This window comes from Puntigrus tetrazona, chromosome 6 (genome assembly GCF_018831695.1).
Source record: "Puntigrus tetrazona isolate hp1 chromosome 6, ASM1883169v1, whole genome shotgun sequence".
NCBI lineage: Eukaryota > Metazoa > Chordata > Actinopteri > Cypriniformes > Cyprinidae > Puntigrus > Puntigrus tetrazona.
In genome coordinates this window covers 19,586,648-19,612,563 of record NC_056704.1, presented here as the reverse complement: position 1 = coordinate 19,612,563, position 25,916 = coordinate 19,586,648, and the positions used below count along the sequence as shown (strand labels likewise).

Sequence of the window (25,916 nt, the reverse complement as noted above, 5' to 3'; positions counted from 1 at the left end):
ATATTTTTTAAACAATGCCCAAACGTCCAGTACTGGGAACGCGGTGCTTACTGGACGACCCGACACTCGCAGTGGAATTTAGCCTGTTAAAAACCGAGAGTTGGCAAAGACATACCCATTGCAGAAGGAATGTGTTTCTTTGGGACCACAAAAATGCAGTGGTAGTGCCTCTAGGAAGCATATAATGGATAAAATGAAAGAACCGACTCGTCCGCACCCGGAACTCCTCGACGCTAGACCTGCAATACCTGCATCGAACCACAGAGGCGCTGCTGAGTTCTGCTCGAGTTCACCTGGAGACAAACCCGAGGACTGGATCAACGACAGGAAAGCGTTCAGAAAAGCGCTAGAACGGATGGGAGATCTGCGCAGGTGGCTCCATAATAAACCCATTCTCACCGACTTGGAGGTCCTCGTTATGGAACGAGAAAGACAAGCTAAGCGGATGTCATCATTCCCTCCAGAAACAAGCACTGTTCCACCACTAGACGCGGTCACTGAACATACTTAATATTGACAATGAAATCTAAATGAAATTGTGATGTGTAATGGCTCTAACTAAGAACAAAACAGAATTTTATTAGTAAATGAAGTTAAATCAAAGAAATACTTTTTGGGAGGGTTTTTAAATTTGTCAAATTTGTTTTTGTATCGTAGTCTCCGAGCACGCTCAGATGTGAACTAGAAGAGGTGAAGAGTTTTCTGCGCATGTGCGAATCCTGCAACCTCCTCAAACTCTTGGACTGGAACGGGACTGGTAAATTAAAGCGTGTAGACCTCGCTGCTCTGTTTAAAAAGGTGTGCATATACAGCTCTGGCAGTACATTCGTTATTTAGTTTTTGCACTGTAGAATAAAACAGATGTTTTTGGTTTGTTTGTAGGAAGGCTTCTTCATACAGCCTGAGCGGCTGAATGTGTTGATGTCCTCTTTGAATAGTAAGGATGGAAAGTCTGTAACTGTGGTAGATGTGGCTGCTGGGATTCAGGCCTGGAGCAAAAAACATCATGAAAACGAAGAACAATCAAGCCCAGGTATATCTTGGTCTGGGGTAAAGATAAGTGCAAAAAATGTGAATGCGTGATAATGAACGTTCATTGCTTATAGCGTGTTATATCATAAGATATTGCATGTTTATGTTTATGTTTATGTTTAGGTTATTGGAATGCAGACTGTGAGGGAAGGGTTGGTTCAAGACACCATATTCCAATACACGGAGATGAGATAGATGACCAGGTACAGCAAAACATAAACATATAAAAATACTAATAACTGTCAAAAAATAAATATCAAAGACCATTACAGTACCATATTCCCACCAAAGTACTTTGTATAAGGGCAATTAAAATAATTGTGGTAACAACATTTGAATGTTTATTTTTTTTTGTATACAATTAATGTTAATTACAGTACTAAAATTATGTCTGGTGAGTTTTGATGCAAGTTACTACATACGTAAAAACATTACTAGGGCATGCAGGATGTGGAGGTGTTAGTGATCATGCGGAGAGTGCTGGCAGCATCCAAGACCTCTTGTCCTTCTACTCTGAGTGGCCCACTGGGCAGAGAAGTGGATCGTTTCAGGAGACTTTGTTTGAGAGAATACCTGAAATCACTGGAACAATGCCAACAACAAGGGATAAATGTGAGGCAGGCCACACTACAGAAAGGTATTTTTATATAAATGATATAGAAACTGCACACATAGAGATGGCATAGTAAACCATTGAAAAATGAATGGCAGATACAAATGCGACCTGACAGTGTCTTTTCCTCTAAGTCCTGTTGCACCCTGGTGATAAATTTGGAGGTTACTTTGGGACATCCAGAACACACCGAGTTGATGGTAGAGCACATAAGAACCACAAAGAGATGTAAGTCACTATGATAAAAAAAATCTACTGATCAGGATCGGGACAAGGAGATTTGTTTGATTGTCTATATGTTTTGTTAGCTTAAAAATGAGTTTTAATTCTTTTATTTATCAAAAATGCATTCATTTAGCGTGTTAAAAATGTAAAAATTCTATTTTAAATAAAAAGTCCTGAAAAATGGATCATGGTTTCCACAAAAATATTAAGCAGCATAAAATGTCTATTAAATGCCAAATTAAATTATTTCTGAAGGATCACTGAAGACTGGGGTAATGGCTGCTGAAAATTCTGCCATCATGGGAAATAGAAATTACATTAAATATTATTAAAATATAAAGCAGATTTAAAAATTTTATTAAAATTTTGTGCTGTATTTTCTTGCTGCAGATACTTTTGAAGCATGTAGGGTGTGTTTTAAATAAGGATGTTTTATTTTGGTTATGTCTGCATATGTGTTGTAGGAAGCCTGTTTGCTGGACGGACTCTAATCCTTTCTGGCCTGGAAAGGAAGATCATGTGCGCTTGTTTCTGCCTGTGATGACAAGCTCTCCTGCAACGGTTTTATTTCAGCGTATCAAACATACTGTTGCGCCAAGTCCTGGACACTGGCCTGTAAATCATTTAGGATACTCAACCTCTGGAGACATAGAATCTCGCAAAATCTACAGCCTCTAGACCATCTTTGATCTGTATAGAATGTCTGTATTAAATTGTTGTTTTGACCTTCTAAAAAGTGATTTTCTACCATTAGATGGCGGCACGCAAACACTGAAATACTACTGTAGGTGCGCTGCTATTTTTAGCTACGCAGTTCTTTGCTTTTTTCGCTCAGCATATTGTCCTCTGTGACAACTAAAGCAGTCATGTTTGATTTTAATAAATACTAAAATGTAAAAATTTCCCTGAATAATGTTTTTTTAATATATATATATATATATATATATATATATATATATATATATATATATATATATATATATACACAATTACCTGTGTGTGTTTTGTGAACAGAACTCTGTTTTCCTGTTTTATGTATTCTTGACACCAGGGTATTTGCATTAGGAAGTATAAAGCAGAGGGATTTGTTTGATGATATAGATCAGCACTCTTATGAAATGAGAAAACAGAAAGAGCACACTGTAGCAGAGAGACGTCAAAGATGTCACGAATTTGAGAGTCCGCTCCTGTCAACTCGTGAGAATGGTCTTCTTCAATTTACTAAGTCATGACTGCAGTGTGAGTTCACTTTTAAAATACTTTTCATCCATGTTACTTATTTGTTTTGTTATATATTACCAAATCTAAATACCATAAGTATTTGTAAGATGATTTGTAATTATAATGTGTTGCCTGAGACCTGTGTCATTCCATGACATATCTTCTGAAGAGAAGTTACGTAGTTATGCAGAGAAGTTATTTATACATATAATTTTTCAGCTAGTTGTCAGAGGTCAGAGCAACAGTTGTCAGTTTTATTTAGTTTAACTTGATGTTACAGAATTAGTAACTTAAAATTGTTACAGTGATACTAGAATAACAGTGAACGGCTCACCGAAAAACACTTGGCTGGTGTTTCAGTGCTCTTTCCAAACGCTTCTTTTGCTTTATCTGAAATACACAACCCGATCCAAACCACTGACCACTGGTTTTTCTGGTTTGTAGACAGTACACATGGTGGTTATTTTAATGATTCACAGATATAGAGCAGCAGAGGCCAGTCGGGATAAATGCATACAACTGTTTAACTATGCAAACCTATGCAAATGGAATATTTCAGACAAAATTGCATATTTGTACAGACAAACATGCTACATAACCGCTGACTGCACATAGCAACTGGCTCTGTATTTGTGTATCAATTAAAGAAATATATACTGTATTGTGTGCCTGTAAATATACTCAAATGTATATATTCACAGACACAGTATTTATGTGTGTGTGTGTGTGTGTGTGTGTGTGTGTGTGTGTGTGTGTGTATGTGTTTGTTCATGTACATTACAGGTTTTAGCATGCGGTATTGTCCAGCTGGTAATGGCAGCCCCTCCACAGAAAAATGAATGGAAAAATCACAGTTCAGGAGTATTATGTCTGGTGCAAGATAACTCCGTGCATTCAACTTTCATGAGACTCTACTGTCTTAAGGTGAGACTAACAGATAGTACAAAAATAATGAGAATTTTAGAATGGAAGCAGTTTCAGGAAAAATCTCAAATTAAAATATTGTTAATAGATGATTTTATGTACATTTGTCTTTTTATGTACATTTGTTCTACATTTATTCTGCATTCTACAAATTATACATCAGTACACACAGTCTGTTTTTATTGGTGATATGAAGAAAAATGTTATATATTAGTTTATATATTAAAAATATTTATATAATGTAAATTATATGAATATATACATGTAAATATTTTCAAAATATATACTGTATGTTTGTGTATTATATATACAGAATAAATATACACAGTACACACATACATTATGTAAAGAAATGTATTTTGAATGCGATTAATGCTCGTTTGACAGCACTAGTTTTTATATATTTCAGACTAAACATCGCAGCATTCTCACAAATGTCATTATTTCTCTCTCTCTAGTTAGTAGAATGTATTTAAATTTTTATCAGAAATGTCTACTCATTTCCATGACTTGTTAATGTGTAATGGTTCTGCTTTAGACTTTTACCCTCTGCTGTGTGACTGTGGTATTTCTCATTTTCTTTGCAGAAAGCCAAGCTGCAATGGGAACAGGAGCTGTACACACCATTTGAATACTCAGAAACATGTCCTTATTTCCATACCTTCCCCGGTGATGTGAGTGTCAAATACATTGCATTGCATGTATCTGTTTTTACGTGCATAAATATGTGCATGCAAATCTGCATTCTCAACCAAGCATATTAAATCATATTAAATATAAAAAAAAAAAGGCTTGTAAGGTTTAGGGGATATAAAGTATCATTAGCTCAACAATAGAAAAGCAATAGAAGTCGTTGGAATGACCTTATCATGATTAAAACCAAACGTGTATGCAGGAGTGTCAGATAGGAATAAACTTCACAGATGAAGATGAGGCCAAGCAGTTCTACATTGCTGTGCAGAAGCAGATCAGTGACAACAAAGGTCTGACACTCTGCAATTCTCCTTGCAAATCGCATTAAAGTAAAGGATGTTGTGCCAATGAATGTTCCTCTCTTTTTACAGCATCTTTGGGACTTACACGGAGATACAGTGTGGGGGGTGTTTCAGACTGGAAAGAAAAACTTGACAATTGTCTTAGAGGAAATGCATTGCACAAGAGGTGAGAAGCAAAACAGCCATAGAGAGGCAACCAAGATTTATTGCAATTTCTGAGTGAAAATGTTGAGAAGTAAAACCCACAGTAGTATTTTTTGTTTCAGTGTATGCTAGTTGGGTTCTGATTATTTGTGTTTTTGAGGCTTTCATTCTGGCCATAGGCTTTCTCTCAGAAGTTCACCCAGAGTTCCACAACATCTTGATTCGGACGCGGCACTTCCAGAGAACACACCCACAGTTGCTAGCACAACGTCCAGCCAATCACATGACTCGGCGCAGACTCCTCCAGCGTTAGTGAAGAGTCTATGTCGCCTGCTCAGAGGAAAGGGCCCTTCCACCTATCCCCATTCATGCCAGGATAGCCATGTTGAAGCTGAATTGCAATGCTAGCGTGCAAAACCTGGACTCCACTATTCCCATTCCATCATGGGTGCCACCCCCTCCATCTTACCAAGCCCCCGCGATCCCTCCAAGTTCAGTTGTAAGTAGCTATGTGCGCTTTTATTGTATGATATACAGAAATGTTTGTAAATAAATGCCTGTTTAATGTAATTATATCTCAATGTGTTTGTTGTAGATTACAGATCCCTACTCAGCTGGAATGAAGCATGCTTTTCATTGTAATGGTAACTCCTCGGTCTAAATGTAATTCAGCTCAGTTTTCTTTTTAAGGAATATGTCATGTTTCTATATTTGCAGCTGGCATCGAGGATCAGTCTGGCTATGATGACTACCTTTAAAACCACCATTCTCTTCATCATCTAGGACTCAGTAACTGTGGGATGTGGTCTACAGAAGCACTTTCACATGAAATATATCTTTAGCAATTTATAGAATTTTCTGCAGAACAACTATAGATTTTTAAAGAATGATTAATGATAATAAAGACAATAACAGTGACTCATAACAGTTTGTAAAACAAGATATCAATCCATATAATGCATAACCTCTTCTGCAAACTAATTTCACTTATTCCCGGTTCTCACAAACGAGTCAGTGTATCTATTGTTTTAGAATTTGAATAAATTGATTTTTGTGAAACTTTTGCTTGAAAGTGCACTTGTGTTGTAAATGGATATTTGTTTAAAAATTACATTTCTGGGATCATTTACAAAACTGCATGATTTACTTTCTTTTATGGAACATAAAATATATTCGGAGAATTGGTGTTCCAACGTTGTATGGTTCCCAACATTCTTCAAAACATTTTAAGCTCTGTAGAAAGTTTGGGCTTCGGACAACATTCGGGGGAGTAAAAGATGACAATTTACAATATAATTTTTGGGTGGTGTATTCCATTAAAAATAAATAACGGTTGTATATAATACACCAACGCTCACACATTTTAAGTGAGGCTTAACTGTCCAAATAGTTTTTAGATACTGTTTATCATAGTGACTTTATCCCGTTTACATGAGGTACAATCGGTCAAGTGTTTTGTTGGAGGTTTGATGACAGTATCAGTCAATGACAGCACAAAATGTATTATGTTCTGCCTGATAGAGACTGATAAATCAACAGCTTTCTTATTCGCCGATAGCTGATAAAAAAAGTCAGCATTATTATCACTTTCTGTCCTTGGTTAGCCCATTACGTGTGCATTACTGTTAATGAATGTACATTTACAAGATAAACACTATGTACGGTAAGTGGATCAGAATATGTGGGTGTGTAAGAGTGGGGAAACAGGTTGGCTCTGTACTTCTCCATTATACACAGCTCATTAGAATTGATCTACCTTTTAAAGCAACTCATTTAGCATTGCATAATGATAGTGAGTGTTATAGGCGCTACTCTGCCTCAGTCTGTTTCTCTGAAGCCAGGGACTCCCATGTGGCTGTTTTTAGACTCGCGTCTGTTATCTAAACGCGCACGCAAGTCCTGTATATAACACGCCGTGAACCGGTGCGCCTCTAAACCAGCGGGAACGAGCACGAGCTCTCCCAACACAGTCCGCGCCTAAACACGTTAGCTTTTTTTACTAGGACCTGGATGATGAGGAACACTATTCGCTTTGGAGACGGGCAAGACCTCGACGGGACAGGTAAGACGCGGTATCTCTCCTCCTTCATCGACGGTGTTTCTTTGCGGTCAGTTGTATTTGTCACGACCAGAACGAATCTGCGTAAACTGTGTGTTCACACGGAGAACGTGTTGAGTAAACAAATACTTGCATGCGCTTTATGCAATGTAAAAATCATTTTAATAACCAAAGCACTCACGTAATTATTGTAACCTATATCTCTAACAACGGATATAACGTTGTTATAACGTTGTTACGTGGCTATTGGATTTTGTCAGTGATATTGGCATAAGACAAGTAATGATTTTGTGAACACTCACTTTACTGTGATTTCAGTAGCTGAGAGCATGGCTGTTATTTTGCTATTCACTATAGACTTGTTGTAATGCAAGAGACAAGACTACTTAAGGTCAGGGGAAAATAAACAAACTTGATATCCATTTCCTGAGAAAATGAAAGGAAATGGAACGATTACACAAAACGAATTTCTTTTGTTTTTACAAAGCCCAAACTTATGTGTTTTGCCTCTTGCTGAAGAAACTTTATATTATATTCAAATATAGCAGCATGGGTTAAATGAGAATTTGCAATGATGAAATGCAGAACGCTCCTAGTCTTATTATGGGATAAGACATCTGGAACAGTGCGCATGCAAGATAAATTGGTCGGAGTGATGGATGTTGGAGTGCGTCATGAGAAATTTTGTGAATTTATTTTTTTTTTTTTTGTGGGTGTGTGCATGAATGTATTTGACTGATCAAACCGCATGCATATGCCTGCTTGGCTTAATCAACTGCCAAAATAAAGCCAAACCATGATACAGATGTTATTTTGTACTGTTCATATAAACCAGTTAGTCTGTGTTGAATTAGTTTGAGATAAAAGGGTGGACATGAGTTTTCAAGCAGATCTTATTAGGGTGTGTTAGTAATGACCCTGGGTTACTATGGTAACACACCCTGGCAAAATATTTCAGGCCTTTGTGTAAGTGCTAATAAATCTTTCTGTGCTGTGACCCATACTCTTAATCTCTTTATGTGTTTATCTGTGCTTCCCCGAGATATCTGCGTCTTCCTTCTATTTGTTCTCTCTTTCCTTCTGTGTGTATCCACAGAGAGTTATTACTCTTGTGCTTTCTCTTTTCCTCCTTATGTTGTTTATTTCTTGCGCATATGTGTGGCACGCTCTCCATCCCTGTCTTGCTTTCTCTCCCTCTCTGGTTATCTGTGTGAAAGTTCAGCTCCATTCCTCCAATCCCATTTAAGGATTCAGGAACGGCTCTGTTTTACGTCTGAGTTTATGTGTCAGCTTATTTGTCATGTCTAATTAAACAGTATGTGGTATGTGCAAAGTCTGCTGCATCATTAACTGCATACTTGATGCCTTTTTAGCCCAGTCAGATGCACAGAATGCTCTCTTGCTCTCATCTGTTTGTGAGTTTAAAAGGCTGTGATGTCAGAGGCTGCCGTGTGGGAGGTTGACATCTAGGGAAAAAAGTCAAAAGGAAAGAATATATTTGTGAAAAGCAGAAAAGCATGCTATATTTGTTGAATATTGAATATTTTGTTCATATTTCAGCCCTTTGTCATTTTAAACAAATTGCTTTTTTTGGAATAATGAGTCATGCAGTGTGTCAGAATGTTATCTTTGAAATTTATGTGCATATTAAAGCCATTAGAGCATAATATACAGAAAACAGCACTGCACACTTTCCTGTAGATTACTAATAATTCTGTTTATGTTCTGGTTATTTCCCAGGAGGTTGTTAAAAGACCTGTACTTGTTCCTTCTGAATTAGTTGGGAGTTATTCTTGTTGAGATGTATTACAACGGGTAGATGCAGATGGGGAACTATAAGATTATATCAAATATAGTTACATAATGCAATTATGTTTAAGTTTCTAATCAAATCCTAAAAGATATTATTACACAGAAAATGTATTTTTATATGTGGGATCCCAGATTGGTTGACAGACTGAGTGCTGGGTTATTTAATGAGATTACAAACACATTGCATTCATTATATAAGTGTACCTGTCTAAAAGATAATTATTTAATTATCACACAGGAGGAAAATATATTTTGGTTGAGTATTTGAGCAGCTTGCTGTTGTTCTGTCTAAGGAGATTAGTCCTCCTGACCTTCTAACTGGACATTCTAACCTTTTCCCCTCTCTCTTCATCAACTAGTTTGTTTTTTTTGCCATCTAATTAAAAATACAAAAAAAGGACTGCGGTCATTTCTAAGATGTATATTTCACAAATGTATTGATTTAACTTTAAGCTTTTCTACAAGGCATACACACATAATATGATTCCTTATTCAACCACAAGATGGCCCTATTTGCCCTGCTTGTCTTCTTGATCTGCTGAGGATATCCTAGGATGAGCCAGATATCCTTTGTCCCTTGCAGCATCTGCAAAAAAAAGCGAAAAAAAACCCCAAACATACTTTTTTTGATCTACAGAGCTTATTTGCAATGTTTTGTGACAAATATAAATTGCAAATATGAATGTTAATTTGTACTTTTAAGTTAACTCACTGGACTGGATAATGATAGAAAGTAGAAAACATTAACAATTGATAAGAGACATATGAAACTCATTAAACTGTCCTAAAACATAAAGGGACTGGAATTTACTGAAACTATACAAACACACACACACACACACACACATATGTATATATATATATATATATATATATATATATATATATATATATATATATATATATATATAAGAAGAGAAATAGATATAGATGTGTGTGTGTGTGTGTGTGTGTGTATTTCAATTAATACATTTGTTTTTATTGCTCTATGTTCAATTCCATACAAAATGTTCTTATATTTTCTATTATTTTAACATATGGAAAATTCACTGAAAATACTATTACTAGTATGTTTCATAAATATTTACAAAGAACCAGCATACACTGGATTAATTTAGTGCAGTAATAAAAATACATATAGGTGTGTCTATTACTTTGGTTGTGTGATTTTGCTAGTTTTGTCTGACTTTGAATTAGCTAATACTATAAATGGGTAAACGTATGTATTATTATGTATAAGTATCTGTATTATTATAATAGGCATATTAATTTTTTCCACTTACCCGACACTGAAAATGTTCTTAAAATTATGTATGTTTTTTAATGAATAAATGTACCAAAAACATGGATTGTACAGACATCTCAAACCTAATGTACAGAAAATATTTTTGTTGAAAACTGTAGATCATTGTCAGATCATTACTTCATTGGTAAATCTATTACTTTCTATGTACATATATATATAAACAAAGTTCTTAGTAATATCAAGGTGTTGGTGACTAAAAAGAACAGAATGTTCGAGTCCTGTCAAGAAATTTACCTCTCTGTGCCCTCTCGGCGCACGCCTCCTCGTGCCAGTCTCTTTGCCCGTTCTATTGGTCGATTCCTCACGGTCGAGGGCTTTGATTGGATTTACACATATCAACATTCACGACCCATGCTTCATGTGAACAGTAGCTGCCAGAACTGTTTTTCTCAATTCTTGCGATTATTTCGGAACTTCTTTTGCACCTTTCCATTTCTTCAAGTTTGGCCGCATCATTGGGTAGTATTACGGTATGTGGCTCTGATGCGAAAGTATTTCTAGTGTAAATTGCGTAATTTTCAGCGCATGGTTGCTCTCTAACCAAATAGTAATATAATGACCGCGAAGTTTGTCAAACTAATTAAGATATTCGAGTATTATTACACTACGGCGAATGTATGTACGTGCAGATATTGCTTATGTGGAACAATTAAGAAAAATATGAAAACTTTAAATTAAAATAACGCTAAGCCTAATTAGACATTAAATACAAAAAGTGAATGTAAAAGTTGTCAGATTACATTTTAATGATGGACATTATTATTCAGTGATTCAGTTTAAAAATGAAAGCTGTATTTTTAGAGTGAAGACATTTTTAGGTAGGTAGTGTTTTGGTGCGCGTTATTTGCTGTGGTATTACGGTACCGCCGGTCATCTATATCGCTCAGCCGATATGACATACATCCAGCCCCAACAGCTCAGTCCGCTCAGTATCAGAGAACAGGCGATCGTCTGAACAACGGGTCATGATAATACAGTTAGGATGAGTTCACCGAAGATGTTATAATGGCGATTCCCAGAGAGCTCACACAGATACTAGAAAAATATGGATGCCATGCAAGAACGGGCTACCAGAAAAACACATTTCTCAGAAAAGAGGTAAGTTACGTTTGTTTCTGTAAATGCAGGTTTTAACTGACACAAATGATCAGAGACCAATACTGAGGTTAATGTTATATCAATTTAAGGGTTTAAGTTGTCCCAAACGCTCCTCATTGTTGTACATTCCCGCGTAATTTAATGCCACTTTCGTGCGTACACGCGCATCTTTTTATATTTTATTCAGCAGAATTCGCATGTATTGTATCTTAGTTGTATTCACCATCTGGAGTAGAGCACTAAAATGCTCTCGAGTGCGGAAATAGCAACGGTGCATGTTCAGTGTTAGCAAATGTTGTGTCTGAATTGATTGATTCATCGTGCGATTTCTGACACAAATATTTACAGAAATTGCAGGATAGTGCTTCGTAGGCTGAATCTAGTTCAAGCACTATAATCTGTAAGTAAACCCGGTGAACCCGGGCTAAGTGCGACAGCGTATTAGGCAAAATGACAAGCCAGATGCTGAACCTGCCAGCCAGACGTTGGAATCAAGTCCTGAAGGCAGCAGCAGTGTGCCTGTATTTTGCAGCGGTATATTTTCTCCTAGTGTCTCTTAAGCTTTGCTTAGGAAAACCGGAGACAAGAGTAAACGCTGAGTGTATGAATAGGCTAGCGTAATGTCAAGAAGCGTCACTAAACGAAAGTGCTGTATCACCAAATTAAACCCGCATACTTTTTCTTCCGTTTGCATGTTACTCGTTTTATCAGTAACAACTCAGCATCACGAGCATATCAAATTAATCATTTTGCACCGCGGGAATACCAAGCATAAGCTCGAGCATGTTTTCAACGCGGTACAGTAGCTGCGTCGCATTGTGTTGCGTAGCCGGTGTCCCAATGGCTGAGCCACAGCGGTAGACGCCCTCTGATTGGTCAATGGTCCATCAGCATTCGCTGTCCATGTGCAGCGTGAACAACAGACCCCCGATGCTCTAAGCTCATGATCAAGTCATGGTCACCCTGATGATAAACATCGCGGCAGAAGGAAAATAGCAACCTGGTATTTGTTTATCATTTAGCTCAAGTTTTGATAAAATGAAGCAGCACCAATAAAAGTGTGCTAGTTTATTGATTGTACTACTTTTGCAAAAAAATAAATAAATAAAATCATACAACATATTGTAATTATTCTTTTTTGAGAGTAATTTAGAAATATTATAAATGGGAAATTAAAATTGTATAGCCTGTTTTGTTTCAAATAAAATGTTTTTAACACAAAGTGCGCACATTAAAACATGATGGTAAGTAATTCCCCTCTGTAGAAATAATGTTGTGTGTGGTGAGATTCAGTTTGTGGAGCTCACTTTGAGGCATGTCAACTAAATTCCTTAGGGCACTATTGCGTTCAAATGGGCAAAAAGTAACTAATGCAAGAAGTTGAGGAGTTTTTTCCAGATTTCTAGCCCCAGAGCTGCTGTAAAGTACAGGATTTTCAAAAGGAAGTTTATAGATATTAAGAAACAGGTTGCTGAAAGCGAGGCCTTTTCTCATAGATTCTCTTCATAGTAGGGATGTATTTAATTATATGCTGATTTTTGTGTAATTGGCAGATTCATTTTGAACTCCATGAACCTGACACCAGATGAGCTGCACTTGTAAAACCTGATGTGAATAGACTCCTTGGGATCGTATTTATTTAGTCAGCAGTGAATTGGGAATTTTACGGTGCACATGATCTCAGTATCAAGGAACCTGACTGATGAGGAATCAGCAGATATTGAAAAAGTTTTTGATAACCAGGAATAATAAATTCATATGGTGAAGTATAAAAACAAAAAAAAAAAAAGTGTAAAGCAGTGAAATCAGTTTCCAAAAGACTATCATAATATTTCACAATAACTTGAATACCTTATTCCTGCCGTTAAAAAGTAGGAAAAAGTGACATTTTCCTCAGAGGCTGTAAGAGACACAGCATGTATGTTCCCCGACCAACAATAGTCTACATGGTTTGTGACCAGATTATTCATACCAACTGTAAACAAAACAGAAAGTATTCACTGGTTTTTTTCTGCTGTTCACAGAAAAGCTGATTTTATTCTGTCTGTCTGTGTCTTGGCAGTTTGCATGACCAGCATGTCCCACTCACAGTTGTGACTGTTGGCCTGCCAATAGGAAAAACCTACATTTCTAAAAACTCACACGCTACCTCAACTGGATTGGTGTACCTACAAAGGTAGAGTAACATGCACTAGTCAAAACATTTTATAGCCAGCATACGGTGAGCTAAATCAGTGATTTTTTTACAAATTCAATGTGGGACAGTATCGGAGAAGAATGTGTGAAATCTAAAGAGCTTTGAATTCTTTCGCCTGATAATGAGAGAGGGCTGAAGATAAAGTAAAGACTCTGCATGTTCTCCATTTGTGGATAGTTGTTTTAGTATATTTTGCTGTTGTTGGGCATTTTTGTGTTGTCATGTTTTTCAGTTTTTTTTTTTTTTTAATTTGCTTCTACCAGTTTCTATTCTGTTTTCAGGCAGTGTGCTTTGGCAGCACTCAATGGCCGTCGAACAGTATCTCAGTGTTGGCGGCCAGGTTGCTGTGAGTAATTTTCGCGTTTTATTATTTTTATCAATAAATACGATCAATTGATCAAATAGGCGCGTACTATTTAAAATAAATGCTGTTCTTTGAGCTTTCTCATCAAATAATCACCAATATCACAATTTCCTAGCGGCATTTCAGATGTTTTTATTAATTCTTACAATAATAGGAAATGTTATTTGAGTGCCAAATTAATGGCGGTCATTATATTATTCAAAAGTGGCTGATTTATATTTAAAATAAAATTCTATCTTTTTATTTAACTTGTTATTTTCTATTTACAAAAAAAAATCCAAAGATTAGAATGATTATTAGAATCATTAGAATGATTTTATAATTATTATGTTACACTAAAGACTGAAATAATGCTGCTGAAAAAAACATATTTGTTACTCTTTTTTTCCCTCCAGATTATTTGATGCTACAAACACACAACCCAGAAGCAGGAGAGCCACCATCATGAGATTTGCAGAACAGAATGGCTATAGGTGAAGCACAACATTCATAAAACGTTGGCATTGTTATGTACAGTTAAGTGTTTCTTTCATTATTTCTTTTCTTTTTAATCCTACTCAAGCCTCTATTTATTGCAGTGGGGTGTTTTTGTAGAGTCTGTGTGTAGAACCCCAGCGTTATTGCCGAGAACATTGTGAGAGTAAGGCAATGTTTAAAAATTAAAAGTGGTAGTGCTCAGTGATTTCCTGTGCTGTGCAATGTAAAGCATTTTTCTTTAGTACACTAATTATAATTTTTTTTTTTTTATCGGAGAGCAGCAGGTGAAGCTAGGCAGTCGGACTACCACTACTGGCTATGTCACGGAAGAAGCCATCAAGACTTTATAGAAGAAGGATCAAAATGCTATGAGAACAGTTACCAGCCACTGGGCGAAAGCCTTGGCCCGGTCAGAAATCCAATTTTATTTCCTCTTTTTCTTATAATGGCATGCACTTTGTGTATAGTTGCTTTTTAATACTCTGTTTTGTCTTGCAGAGAATTGTCATACATTAAAATAATGGATGTGGGTCAGAGGTATCTGGTGAACCGTGTACCTGGAAGCCACATCAGAGCAGGATCGTTGTTATCTGATGAACATCCACATCACACCAGCTCCATCTGCCTCTGTCGACATGGAGAGAGTGACCTTAATGTCAGTCGCTTTGCTCCCGGAGGATTAGGGCCTGTCGGCCAGCGGTGAGAGGTGCGTTATTCTTTAAGTGTCTGTGAAAGGTTGTCATGAAGTTGCCATTTGGATTTCATTACCTCTTTCTATTCTTTGTATGTTGTGGTTAAGCTCCCAGCATCTGGAGGTATTCAGGATCAGAATATAAAGGAGCTTAAGGTGTGGACAAGTCAGATGAAGCGCACGCCATTCAGACCAGCTGGCGCTAGGCGTACCATATGAACAATGGAAAGCCCTCAATGAGATTGATGCTGTAAGTATTTTGAGACAATGTTTTTTGAGTTTATTTGTAATTCTAAGTGCCAGTTGGGTGACTCTCAAAGTATTGTGCAGGGGTTTGTGAGGAGAAATGATGTATATGAGAATCAAACAATATCTCTAAGTTATATCAGATGGACAGAATCTGTACTATTTTACTACAAAGGTGTGGTGTGAAATTATTCGCCGACTCAGACTAATTGCCTCGAGCTGGAGCATTCCTGCTCTTTACAGTCTTACGAGGATCTTGTGCAGCGATTGGAGCGGTCATTGTGGAGAGACTTGAGCCCGGCAGGATGTGTTCCGGATTCCCGGCCTCCTGCCGGGCTGTTGTCAAGCTGTCTGCTGAGCACTTCCTGGACAAGAGTGCAGGTGTGTAGCTGAGATATGCCGTGCCAATAAAAGATTTGCATATTGTTAGCCCAACTGCGTTTGCCTTCTGAAGACTGCCATAATGAAATGCCTTACACACAGTCCTATGACTTGCTCCTGTGGCCCCTACGGTGAGAAACTCTTCTTTATTCCATAGGTTCTTCAACCAAAAATGAAGTGCGTCATTGATCTCCGCATGAACAGAGCCTTACTAAACATATGTCAGGGAAAACCTTTTTTTGTATTTGTTCCTGTTTTAGTTCAAATTGTAGCCACAACTTAACCCAAAACAAGAAACAAAGGAAACTAACCTAAGATGAAACATAGCTAAAAATTAAATCCTAAAAACAAAGACATTAATGTAAATCTAAATGCCCCCTTGATTAAAGAAAGGGAACAAATTAAAAAAGATGTATACAAGTTAAGTTGTGAAAAAGGCTGTACAGAGCTCTGTAAACATGTCGAAATCTAAGCCTCACTATATTTCTTCCATTGATCAAAGTCCTGCAAGAATCTGTTTTCTATATATATTGTATGTGGATGGGGACTGTGCTGTCAGTAACAGAAAGAAATACTTAGCTTATGCACTATGTAGTAAAGTGTAAATTCTGATTTAGCTTCATGTAAGGAACAAAAATATATAATATTTTTGTGCACTGTCCTTAAGAACACTTTACAACTCTACTACAAGTGCATTGACAAGTTGTTCTTAGTGAAAGATACAACAATGATAGTAAAACTATTAGACAATATATTATAAAGTTTTATTCTGTTATGGCAGGCTTTTATAGAAACACATTTAAAGACCAGAGAACTTTCTTGAGTTTTCCCCTCTTGCATTTTATCTGTTGAAGAGCTTGTTTAATCCTGGAAACAAGATCTCTTGAAATGTCATGAATGTAACCTAGATTCTGTCCTGCGACTGGCTGCAAAAGTGGAGCAGTCTATCTTAGCATTGGGCGGTGAACACTCACAGAGGAACAAACCTGAGGTGAAAACCACACAGTCATTTTACATATATTCATTCTAATGTTATTTGGAAAAATAATGTTTCTTTTCATTTGTGACAGAATATGGACATTTCCGTCTGCAGAGGAGGCTCTTCTCACTGTTCAGCCCACTACTAACCTATGACCTCACATCCTCATCAGCAACACTCCATCAAGCTGTTCCATCTTTTTATGTGAACTCTCGACGGTTTCGAGATGTTTGGAAGCGCTGGGCAGAAAAGTCAGTTATGGAGTCCTAAAGATGAGCAACACAGGCCTCATATGTGTATTATCCTTTCTTCTCAATTGCCACATGGGTGACTGGAATCAGTTATTGAATAATAACCTAGTGTTGGGAGTGCGGCGAGTGTGTGTGTGTGTGTGTCACGTGTGTGCGTGTGCTTGTGTCCGCTTTATGTAGGTCTGTGCTTATGGTCGAGGCTGGCGCAGAGTAGGTTTGAAGGCTATTCAAGTTTTCTTTCTAATTTTCTACTGAAGATTTTTGCTGGAATCATTAGCATTTTGTATCTGCGAAGAATAAGTGATCAGTGCTGGTGTGTCTTTTCCAACACTTCCAGCTATTTAATGTTTTTCTTTTATTATTATTTGCTTCCCCTATTCTTGTTTTCTTATACTTGTCTTTACATCTCAATCACTCCTACACTAGATTTCAAATTAAGTGCTTTAGCTGTCATCCCAACACTAAATGTATTCATGAAAACAATACATGACCAGCTTGGTAAAAAAAAAAGCATAATTGCCCAGTGTATCAGCGCGCATGAACACACTTTTGTACAGTGTTAAAACCACCTGAATATTGCCACTCTATCTGCGACTGTAGCGATGTAAACAGCTGTCAATTAGGATGTATCAAGGACTGTTCAAATATATTACCTCTGTTACATTTCCAGAAAAGCCAAATTTAATGTTTACATTTTTTAAAAACCTTGTTACAATAGTAGGCTATTTTTGCCACGTTAAGCATACTTGTACTTTTTCTTTAATAACTTTATTTTTGCACAGAAAGTGTACTTTCCTAAATCTCAGCAATAGATTTATAATTAATTTGTGATTATATATGTTTTTCACTCCTACAGTCTGGTATTTATGGAGATAAAAGTCAGTGAAACGTTTTTATCTCAATTATCGTCATATTTACTACCAGGATTTTTTTTTTTTTACCTACAGAGCACTTCTGTAGACGATTGAAGGCTCTGTTAGTCTGTGATTTAACCTGTCTCCGTGATCAGTAGTAATAATTGCCAAATAGCATTATGTGAGTCCATGATTTCTCAAATTTGACATTTTCTGGAAGTACTGTCAATAAAACATTCTGTCATCACACAATGCATTGTCATCTTTATAACTTAATGAGAGCTGTCTTTTAAAGAAGCGATTTAGTCATCATTTATTTTTAGTTTTAGAAACTTCTCAGTGTAGGTGTTTATTAAACCTTCTATATGGATATCCATCTCAGCAATAGGCGTTCCAAATAAATATACACATAGAAAAATCTATAAAAATTTACACATTATATTAATATCTCCATTCTGATAAAAAAAGTGCAAAAGAAATCCAGAGGACATAAATCTATCAAGAACCACTCTGTGAGCATCCTATAATACTACACTCATACACAGTGCAAAGATTGTTTCTGAAGTAATCACATCAGTGCTCAAAAAAATGAATATAGCACCTCATACAGCAATGAGGCTCAAATATCACGATTAGTCTTTGAGTGACGTGCATGTCCGAGCATGACCAGACATTACCTCCTTTGACTATGTAAGTGTCCATGTCAAGATAGTTTTTAAAGCTGCTGGAATGAGGCTCATTATGTCAGACAGACCTCCAGGCCTACCTCTCACGCCCGGCTGCTGTGGGTTGATGTTGAGGTGGAGGCAGGGTTTCTAACCAGACCAATCGCTGCTTGTGTTTCCTCTGCTCAGTCATCTGAAAGATTAACAATAGGATGAGTTCAGACAAACACCATTAACTTGGAAATTCATATCTCATGCCCGCCAAAATTGGTAACTTATGAGCACATCTGCTATTTAGGTGTAGGCATTCCAGTTGTTATTTAAAGTAATTTGGCAGCCTGTTTATACATGCACCTTTATCAAACTAGTCAAACACGCACCTGCTCATCACCAGGCTCTGTGAGTTGATTAGTCAGGTTGGAGACCAGCCTCATTGTGGACTCCTAGTTTCTCCTGCAAACCCTACGCGGTTCATTTTGTTCACCCTCACCATCACTGCTGACCAGCGACATGGCCTCATACGTGAAACCCAGTCAGATTGTGTTCCTGAATGAGGTTAAAAAGATCACCTTACTGATGAAACAATAAACAATTGTAGAATAATTTCTTGATTTTCATCAAAGCTGCCTTGTGCTTAGGCGCAGTGGTTTTAAGAACAATATACTATGAGTGAAAATAGATGTTTTGAGTTCCACACATTAACAGGCCTTTTTCCCTTTTTTGCTATTATAAAGATTAGGTACATTTTTGGGTGCACGTAAATATTTAAGAAAAATCTGTTTATATATAAACATAACTATAGTATAAACATAAATATATATGAATAAAGTAAATATTTTCAAAATATATATGCATGTATTTTTATTTACATATACATACTTTAAATACACACAGTACACATACATATAACAGGTAAATAAAAGCGTTCTGAATCACGAGAACAATTTTTTTATATTAAAAAAATGGAATAAATTGTCTAATTTTTTACTCCATTCTAATTGCAGTAATGTGAATATAAATAGTATCTTCATTTTATATTAAATTTTATTTATAAAGTAATTAAAATCATACTGTCTAAATCTAGTGATTTTTTAATTAGCAGTGTAAAATAAATTGACAACAAATAACAAAAGTAAAAAAACTTTTAAATGATATATATAGCAATACATAACATCAAATTAATTCTGCTAATAATAATATACATTTTCAGGTTAGTAGGTTGTGAGGTTATAGTAGGTTATTTATTCTTTTTCAAGACTCACCTTGATCATCTGAGCGGCTTATGACTCCTCGGGGCCTGTGTATTCAGTGGGTCCTTGACCCGCACCAGCACAATGAAGTACAGGTAATGCCACAGGTTGTGCTCTTCCTTGATGTGCTCCTCGAACGTCCTGTTTTATTATCCAAACTTGTCTCTCTCCAGACCTGGAGTGAACAAGCAGAGTAACCCAAAAAAAAAAAAATCCCAATTTCATGTAAGAGTCACATTGTCGTATTTGAGCACTTAACCATTGCATCTTCATCTCACATAGATGAAACACATATAGTCTTGAGGATTTCCTCCTCTGCTTCATAAGCTTCTCAGATCAGCAAATGTATCAATGATAGCGTAAAGATCAGGTCCAGCACGATGATGTGGAAAGAAGAAGAACAGAAGGTCATACCGACCGATGCGGCGAACAGGCTCCTGCAAACACCATACAGATCTTTCTTCAGATTGTTATGTAAAAAATGAACTACTATTGTAAATATATGCATGTGCTTACCTCTTTGGGTAAACTGTAGAACATCTCCAACTCCACCACCACTCCTGAGACCCAGACTCAGTGCAGTGATCATACCACATCCACAGAGAATCACGCTGCGCTCTCGTCATCTATAAGTACACAATGTGAAGCTCTATTTCCATTCACTTCCAATTAATACAAATAAATGTCCAGATTACAAAATATTGCCAAAATTAAGTCATCAATTGAAATAACTTTGGATTAAGGCTGTTCCTTTTAGCATTAATAAATTAATTAAAAACATCTAATATTAGTTATTGACATTGGTACAATAACAGTGTTAGTTTATTACATTCGTATTGATATTTTAATCATTTTCATAAAAGCCAGATTTAACCGTGCCCTGACCTGTATCTTATTATAAGCACATTATTATCATTTTATTTTTACTAAAAACATATATGCACTGTTTTACTTGGATATGCCAGATTATGCTCATGATAATTTCATTTGAGAAAATTTGTAGTGTCAATGACTCAACGATATTAATGTATTCAACATAACATGCAGTAGATTGGATAATTTTACTGCTCACCCTCCTCAACATCCGCAGTCAGACAGGAGCATTTAGGCCATTGCAGACCCCTCCAGACAGGAAGCCAGGAGCCAGATTCCTCCCTCCTCCAAACACACATGTTCAAATAAAATGCATTTTCTCACCCTCCTATTATAGACATTGCTTTTGTGATTTGCTTTTATTGTCTGTGTTAATGTGTATTACCCAGGTAGAAGTTGGGAATCGGTTCACCTCCAAAATGAAGTCATCCTTAAAGAACATACTTAATAACAATGGAAGAGGGTAAACCAGGATCGGGCCCAGACAGGCAATCAGGACAATAGTGACCATTCGAGTCACACTCTTGATAGCGTTCAAAAGAGTCTCTTCCTGTTCACCAGATCAAACAACTACAAACACACAAATGTACAATTAATTAACATTAGCGAACCAAAATTTTTGCATGACAATATCATAAATTAAGAACTAAAAACATTTATATAATACAAAATAAGAAACATACTATTTATTTATTATTTTTGAATAAACTTATTCTCTCGCTCATATATATGTATATATATATATATATATATATATATATATATACACACACACACACTGTCAAAAATGATTATCCTATGATTAATCAGTGCAAGGCAAAGTTTTTTGTTACATAATATCCTTTTTTTTTTTAAATGCGTATTTATATATATATATATAATAAATATAAAATACAAACATATAAACTATGCAAACAAAATTAATCATGATTAAATTAGTAAAATGTGTTAGTGTAAGGTTTTCAAACAGACCAGTAGACCTTAAAGAAGACATGTCCAAAGGCCCAGAGTGCAGATGAGAAGGTACAGCGAATTAAACAGGAACTCCTATCCATCCCACCATCACCCAGTAACCACGGAGGTAAACGTCCTGATTACCCACAAAGCTCAACATGAACACTATCTTATTACAAACCTGCACAGACACCAAACAAAGGGCCAGATTGTCCACTTCAGTCTGACACCACACTGATTATTATTAAAGAAACTGTGTGCACAGTGTATGACTGTATCATGAACCCTCCCCGCTGGAGTGCTCCATGTGGTGTGACCTTACATTAAAAGCTCCCAAAGTGTCAGCATATGCTGCAGGCCACGGGCTTAGCTGCAGCACACTGGAGATGACCAGCACTCGCACTGCGTTGACCTCGGTGACATCAACACAAACCCCAAGAGCCCAACAAACACCACCCACAGCAACAGAGAAAGAGAAGGATCTAGTAAGACCTGAAACACACACAGACCACATGTAAAGTATAAATGTTCACACAAGTCAGGGATATTGTGAAAAGAAGCCTGACTTGTGAAGACTATAAGAGGAACTCCACTTTCACTCATTCCGTCAGAGGAGTAAGAGACCGCCACCTGGCACAGGTTAATGAGAACAGCCAGGTTAAAAGACACATTACTCCAGAATGACATGTTCGGCTGCACCAGTACAACACTGGCTGTGCTAAAACAGAATAACAGGGATACGTTTCAGGAAAATGATAAAAATTAGTCATTTTCAAACACTAGAGAATAAAAGCCCACATTTACCTCTTAGCTTTTTCTGCCACCTCATTTTCACATTGAAGAGTGCGTCTGCGTGCAGGAAGAAGTGTTTATTTTTACTGCCCTGTTCGTCTCTCTTGTACCATAGTACACCCAGCTTGAACTCATTTGTCAGAAAAGAAGCAGATATTTGAGTACGAAGAGCACAATCTGTTCCATGAGTGCGATCCTGCCGGACTATCTATTTACACACACACACACACACACACACACACACACACACACACACATAACAGAGTAAAGATGGGAATTTAAAACAATTTTAAAAAACTGAAAGCGTTTATGTGTTATACCTCTATCTATGCGGTATGTTTCAGTGTATATCTCCAGAGCCTAGTCCTCCCCACCTGGTTTCAGTAATGTTGCAACTCCTTATTGCGGCGTGACGGCTGAAATAGCAGGTTAAATCAGATCAATGCTACTAGCGTAATGAATTATCTTATATAAATGACAAAATGCGCGTTTGGTATTCTGATTTGACTTTTAAAGTGTGACCACGGTCAAATAAACTGTTCTCAGCACAGGGCCCAAAACTGTCTTTTGTAATTAAATAACATTTTAATAAATATGGTTATTAGCCAGTAACAGAAGCAGTGATTTAACTCTTGCTGACAAGAAATGGCGTAATTCAAACTATACATCTGTGTAACTTATTTCTTTTGCCACAGTGTAAAACTGAGCATATATTGCAAATTAATGTTTTGATAAAAATGTTTCACTACTGCTGATAGATGTGCCAAAAGTTGTGTGTCTCTGTGTACCTGATGTGCAAGGATATAGATGTTGTGTCCAACATTGCCGAGAGTGAGGCAGCATGGTCCTCTCCATTCTCCCTGTTCCTCATCCTCGAACTCTCACTTCCCCTGCTGGTAGGCCATTTTCATCCACTTCCCACCTTAAACACGAACGCACACAGATAGGTTTGAGCGGATGTTGTAGTCAAAAGACGATTATGGTTTACTATCTGTCTAAACAGAATGACTCAAGATACAGTTAAAAGCACATTGTGGAACAAAGATGTATTTGGGATAATAGCTAGCATACTCACTAGTTCATGCTGGTCTCTGTATTTATGCAGAGGATTCTTTCTAGATTCTCACTGTCTTGTGACTCTCCATGATGGCCAGCAGCAGCTTAGATGCATTATTCTAAGAAATGGACAAATAATGCTACATGATACTTAATTGGCCAAAGTATTAAATAAGAAATGCTATAGAGCCTTGATTTGTGGAAAAAAATTACATTTGATTACACTCCTTTTTCACTCTGTCTAATTCAAATGAACTTAAGCATAAAATGATCATGTTAAGCAACATAACATGTTCTGTAGATTTTATGGAGCGTTTCTATGAACAGGAACTGCAGATATGTTAAAATATATTAAAAAAAAAACTAGAAGCAATTGTAATAATAAAAATTAGAGAGGATTTCTAGTCTTGAAAAGTCATTGAAATCACTAAACTACAAATTTACCTAAGATATGTCAGCTCAAAAGAAACCTTTTAATTGTAGAAGTTGCTATTTTGTGAGTGAAACATAATTTTAAAAATCCTGTAATCTAGGTAACAAGACAATTCATGTAAACTACAACTTCTATATTTTGTAAATTTAAGTTTCAAAATGACAACTGTCATCCACAGCAGAAGTAACAGAAGCCAAAAAGGTTAGAACCACTTTGCATAGTAAAATTTAGCGTTACTATGAAATGAAAATTGTTACATAGTCAGTTAAGAGTGAGTGATGTACCTTTAGTTCTAGAACCAGATCATTCTCTTTCTGCCCAGTGGATTAATATCATTCAGAATCAATGCAATAATGATGTCAATGCCACATTAGCTCATGGGTGGCAATGCAATTCTGCAAAAACATCCATCGAACACATTCTAATATGGCAGAGGCATATTTATAAGAAGTGAAAGTTTCAAAATAATATATTGCAAAATAAAAAATAAAAGTGCTGAAGCGTGATTTATTATTAATACATGTACTTGCCTGTGGTTATCGTGTGGGGCCCTTGACAGTATTCAGTGAGGACTCTCTACAGTCTGATTAGTGAGAGCCACATTATGCTGGATTAATATACAGCCCTAACAGCCCCAGACCTCCTGTTTGTACTTCCACAGATGCAGTCCAGGAACACGGGGTTTCACCACACAAGGTTATAGTTGTTCTGTTGTTTGACAACGGAAAAATTCTGAAAGGAGTAAAGAGAAGGATTCTAAACATACAATGTAGTCTGTAAAACCAGGCCAAAACATTAACAATACACAAGACCCCTTGACAATGTTTGAGACCTCAAACAAAAACAGTTGATTTCCTTCAGGCTTGGGTTAGATAGTAATCCTCTAAATCAGGCTAGAATAACCAAAAAAAAGCTAGAAAGCGTGATAGATGGAAAGCAGGCCATCACACACACCTGAAAGTCCGATTATGGATTTCTCACAGCAGTGTAGGAGGCGAAGGATTGGCTGCATGATGAAATGACAGGGCTCATCTCACCCTGCTCTGTTCCTTTATCTCCACCTCCTTTGTCTCCATCTGCCTTGGTGCCATAAGCCTCCTCAGGATCAGCATCTCGTCGATACAGACCATAGGCCTTCTTAGTCACAGCAGATACCTCCAACAGCTGCTCCGCAGGTATCATCAGTCACCCATTTTTACAGATTTTTTTCTGGAGAGGGAAAAAATTATGATTTCTTATTTATAATCTTATAGTGACATGTCGTCTCATACAATTGCCAGTAACATTACTGTGCTCTCTAAAGTAATAGGGCTTAAAATCATAAATATCATTGCATCAGAAAACATCAAACCAAGTGGTATTTATTCCAAAGAAAAGACAGCGTATATTGAGATATAAAGCACTGGCTTAGCCCCAACCTCTCCCGAGCGTTGTGGGGTCTCTTTGTCTGGAGTGTTGTCATCACGCCCAGTTTGTTGCCCAGTCACTAGTGTTGTGGTAACTGTAACTGATCTCAACTGAGCAGCTTTCATTCTGTCATAAAAACACACAAAAAACTTCTCCAGTTTTTGTCTTCTGTTAAACGTTTGAAGAAGGAGTGCTACAGAGATGAGAATAAAAGCATAAATTACCATTAAGTTCCATATGTACTAAGGACAAATTGTAGCAAAAATGTAATACACAGTAACAATGCAACTGTGGAAATATATTTTACAATGAAATAATTTCTTTAACTTATCTTTTGATTAGATTTAAATAGTATTTATTCTGAATTTTCTTCAGTGTCACATGATCCTTGAAATTATTCTAATATGCAAATTATTCTAATACACGTGATTTGGTGCCAAAACATTTATTATTATTATCAGTGTTGAAAACAATCACGTACTGTTCAGTATTTTTGTGGGTATCATGATACATTTTTGGGAGATTCTTTGACCAATAAAAGCAAAAGAACAAAATTTATTTTAACACCATAAAGCATCACCTCATCTTTAATCAGTTTAATGCAGATACAATTTAAT

At 36.6% G+C, this 25,916-nt stretch overlaps 2 protein-coding genes and 1 long non-coding RNA gene across 3 annotated transcripts in view; 2 read left to right on the top strand and 1 right to left on the bottom strand.

Annotated features, from left to right (window-relative positions):
- Positions 1 to 109: 109 nt before the first annotated feature.
- Positions 110 to 2,764, top strand: si:dkey-197j19.5. Its single transcript, XM_043242557.1, has 7 exons — positions 110 to 493; positions 658 to 798; positions 883 to 1,033; positions 1,156 to 1,235; positions 1,471 to 1,669; positions 1,780 to 1,873; positions 2,335 to 2,764. The coding sequence occupies exons 1-7, from the start codon at positions 185 to 187 to the stop codon at positions 2,546 to 2,548; spliced, it is 1,188 nt and encodes a 395-aa protein (XP_043098492.1). The 5' UTR covers positions 110 to 184; the 3' UTR covers positions 2,549 to 2,764.
- A 2,743-nt stretch (positions 2,765 to 5,507) lies between these two features.
- LOC122347383 lies at positions 5,508 to 6,202 on the top strand. Its single transcript, XR_006251216.1, has 3 exons — positions 5,508 to 5,653; positions 5,750 to 5,792; positions 5,872 to 6,202. It is a non-coding gene; the product is annotated as an uncharacterized LOC122347383 (long non-coding RNA).
- A 12,353-nt stretch (positions 6,203 to 18,555) lies between these two features.
- itpr1a (inositol 1,4,5-trisphosphate receptor, type 1a) overlaps positions 18,556 to 25,916 on the bottom strand; it is a 27,998-nt gene continuing 20,637 nt past the window's right edge. Inside the window, 39 exon segments of the mRNA XM_043242484.1 lie at positions 18,556 to 18,685; positions 18,687 to 18,727; positions 18,915 to 19,059; positions 19,061 to 19,080; positions 19,797 to 19,846; positions 19,849 to 19,964; positions 20,069 to 20,110; positions 20,112 to 20,244; positions 20,301 to 20,400; positions 21,043 to 21,207; positions 21,638 to 21,656; positions 21,658 to 21,714; positions 21,716 to 21,792; positions 21,934 to 22,022; positions 22,025 to 22,103; positions 22,200 to 22,303; positions 22,306 to 22,329; positions 22,416 to 22,611; positions 22,724 to 22,744; positions 22,746 to 22,792; positions 22,795 to 22,819; positions 23,192 to 23,227; positions 23,230 to 23,265; positions 23,267 to 23,369; positions 23,509 to 23,539; positions 23,542 to 23,578; positions 24,177 to 24,199; positions 24,202 to 24,259; positions 24,261 to 24,287; positions 24,419 to 24,438; positions 24,441 to 24,462; positions 24,464 to 24,502; positions 24,504 to 24,539; positions 24,541 to 24,607; positions 24,609 to 24,624; positions 24,847 to 24,909; positions 24,912 to 25,059; positions 25,272 to 25,456; positions 25,459 to 25,492. Of these exon segments, the coding sequence (XP_043098419.1) occupies positions 18,556 to 18,685; positions 18,687 to 18,727; positions 18,915 to 19,059; positions 19,061 to 19,080; positions 19,797 to 19,846; positions 19,849 to 19,964; positions 20,069 to 20,110; positions 20,112 to 20,244; positions 20,301 to 20,400; positions 21,043 to 21,207; positions 21,638 to 21,656; positions 21,658 to 21,714; positions 21,716 to 21,792; positions 21,934 to 22,022; positions 22,025 to 22,103; positions 22,200 to 22,303; positions 22,306 to 22,329; positions 22,416 to 22,611; positions 22,724 to 22,744; positions 22,746 to 22,792; positions 22,795 to 22,819; positions 23,192 to 23,227; positions 23,230 to 23,265; positions 23,267 to 23,369; positions 23,509 to 23,539; positions 23,542 to 23,578; positions 24,177 to 24,199; positions 24,202 to 24,259; positions 24,261 to 24,287; positions 24,419 to 24,438; positions 24,441 to 24,462; positions 24,464 to 24,502; positions 24,504 to 24,539; positions 24,541 to 24,607; positions 24,609 to 24,624; positions 24,847 to 24,909; positions 24,912 to 25,059; positions 25,272 to 25,456; positions 25,459 to 25,492 (2,661 nt within the window).

Excerpts from the sequence above, each read along its gene's own strand:
- si:dkey-197j19.5 (XM_043242557.1), top strand. The coding sequence starts at position 185 with ATGGATAAAATGAAAGAACCGACTCGTCCGCACCCGGAACTCCTCGAC. Across the intron at positions 1,236-1,470 it reads GAGATGAGATAGATGACCAG|GGCATGCAGGATGTGGAGGT; the intron begins GTACAGCAAAAC and ends AAACATTACTAG. Across the intron at positions 1,874-2,334 it reads CATAAGAACCACAAAGAGAT|GAAGCCTGTTTGCTGGACGG; the intron begins GTAAGTCACTAT and ends TATGTGTTGTAG.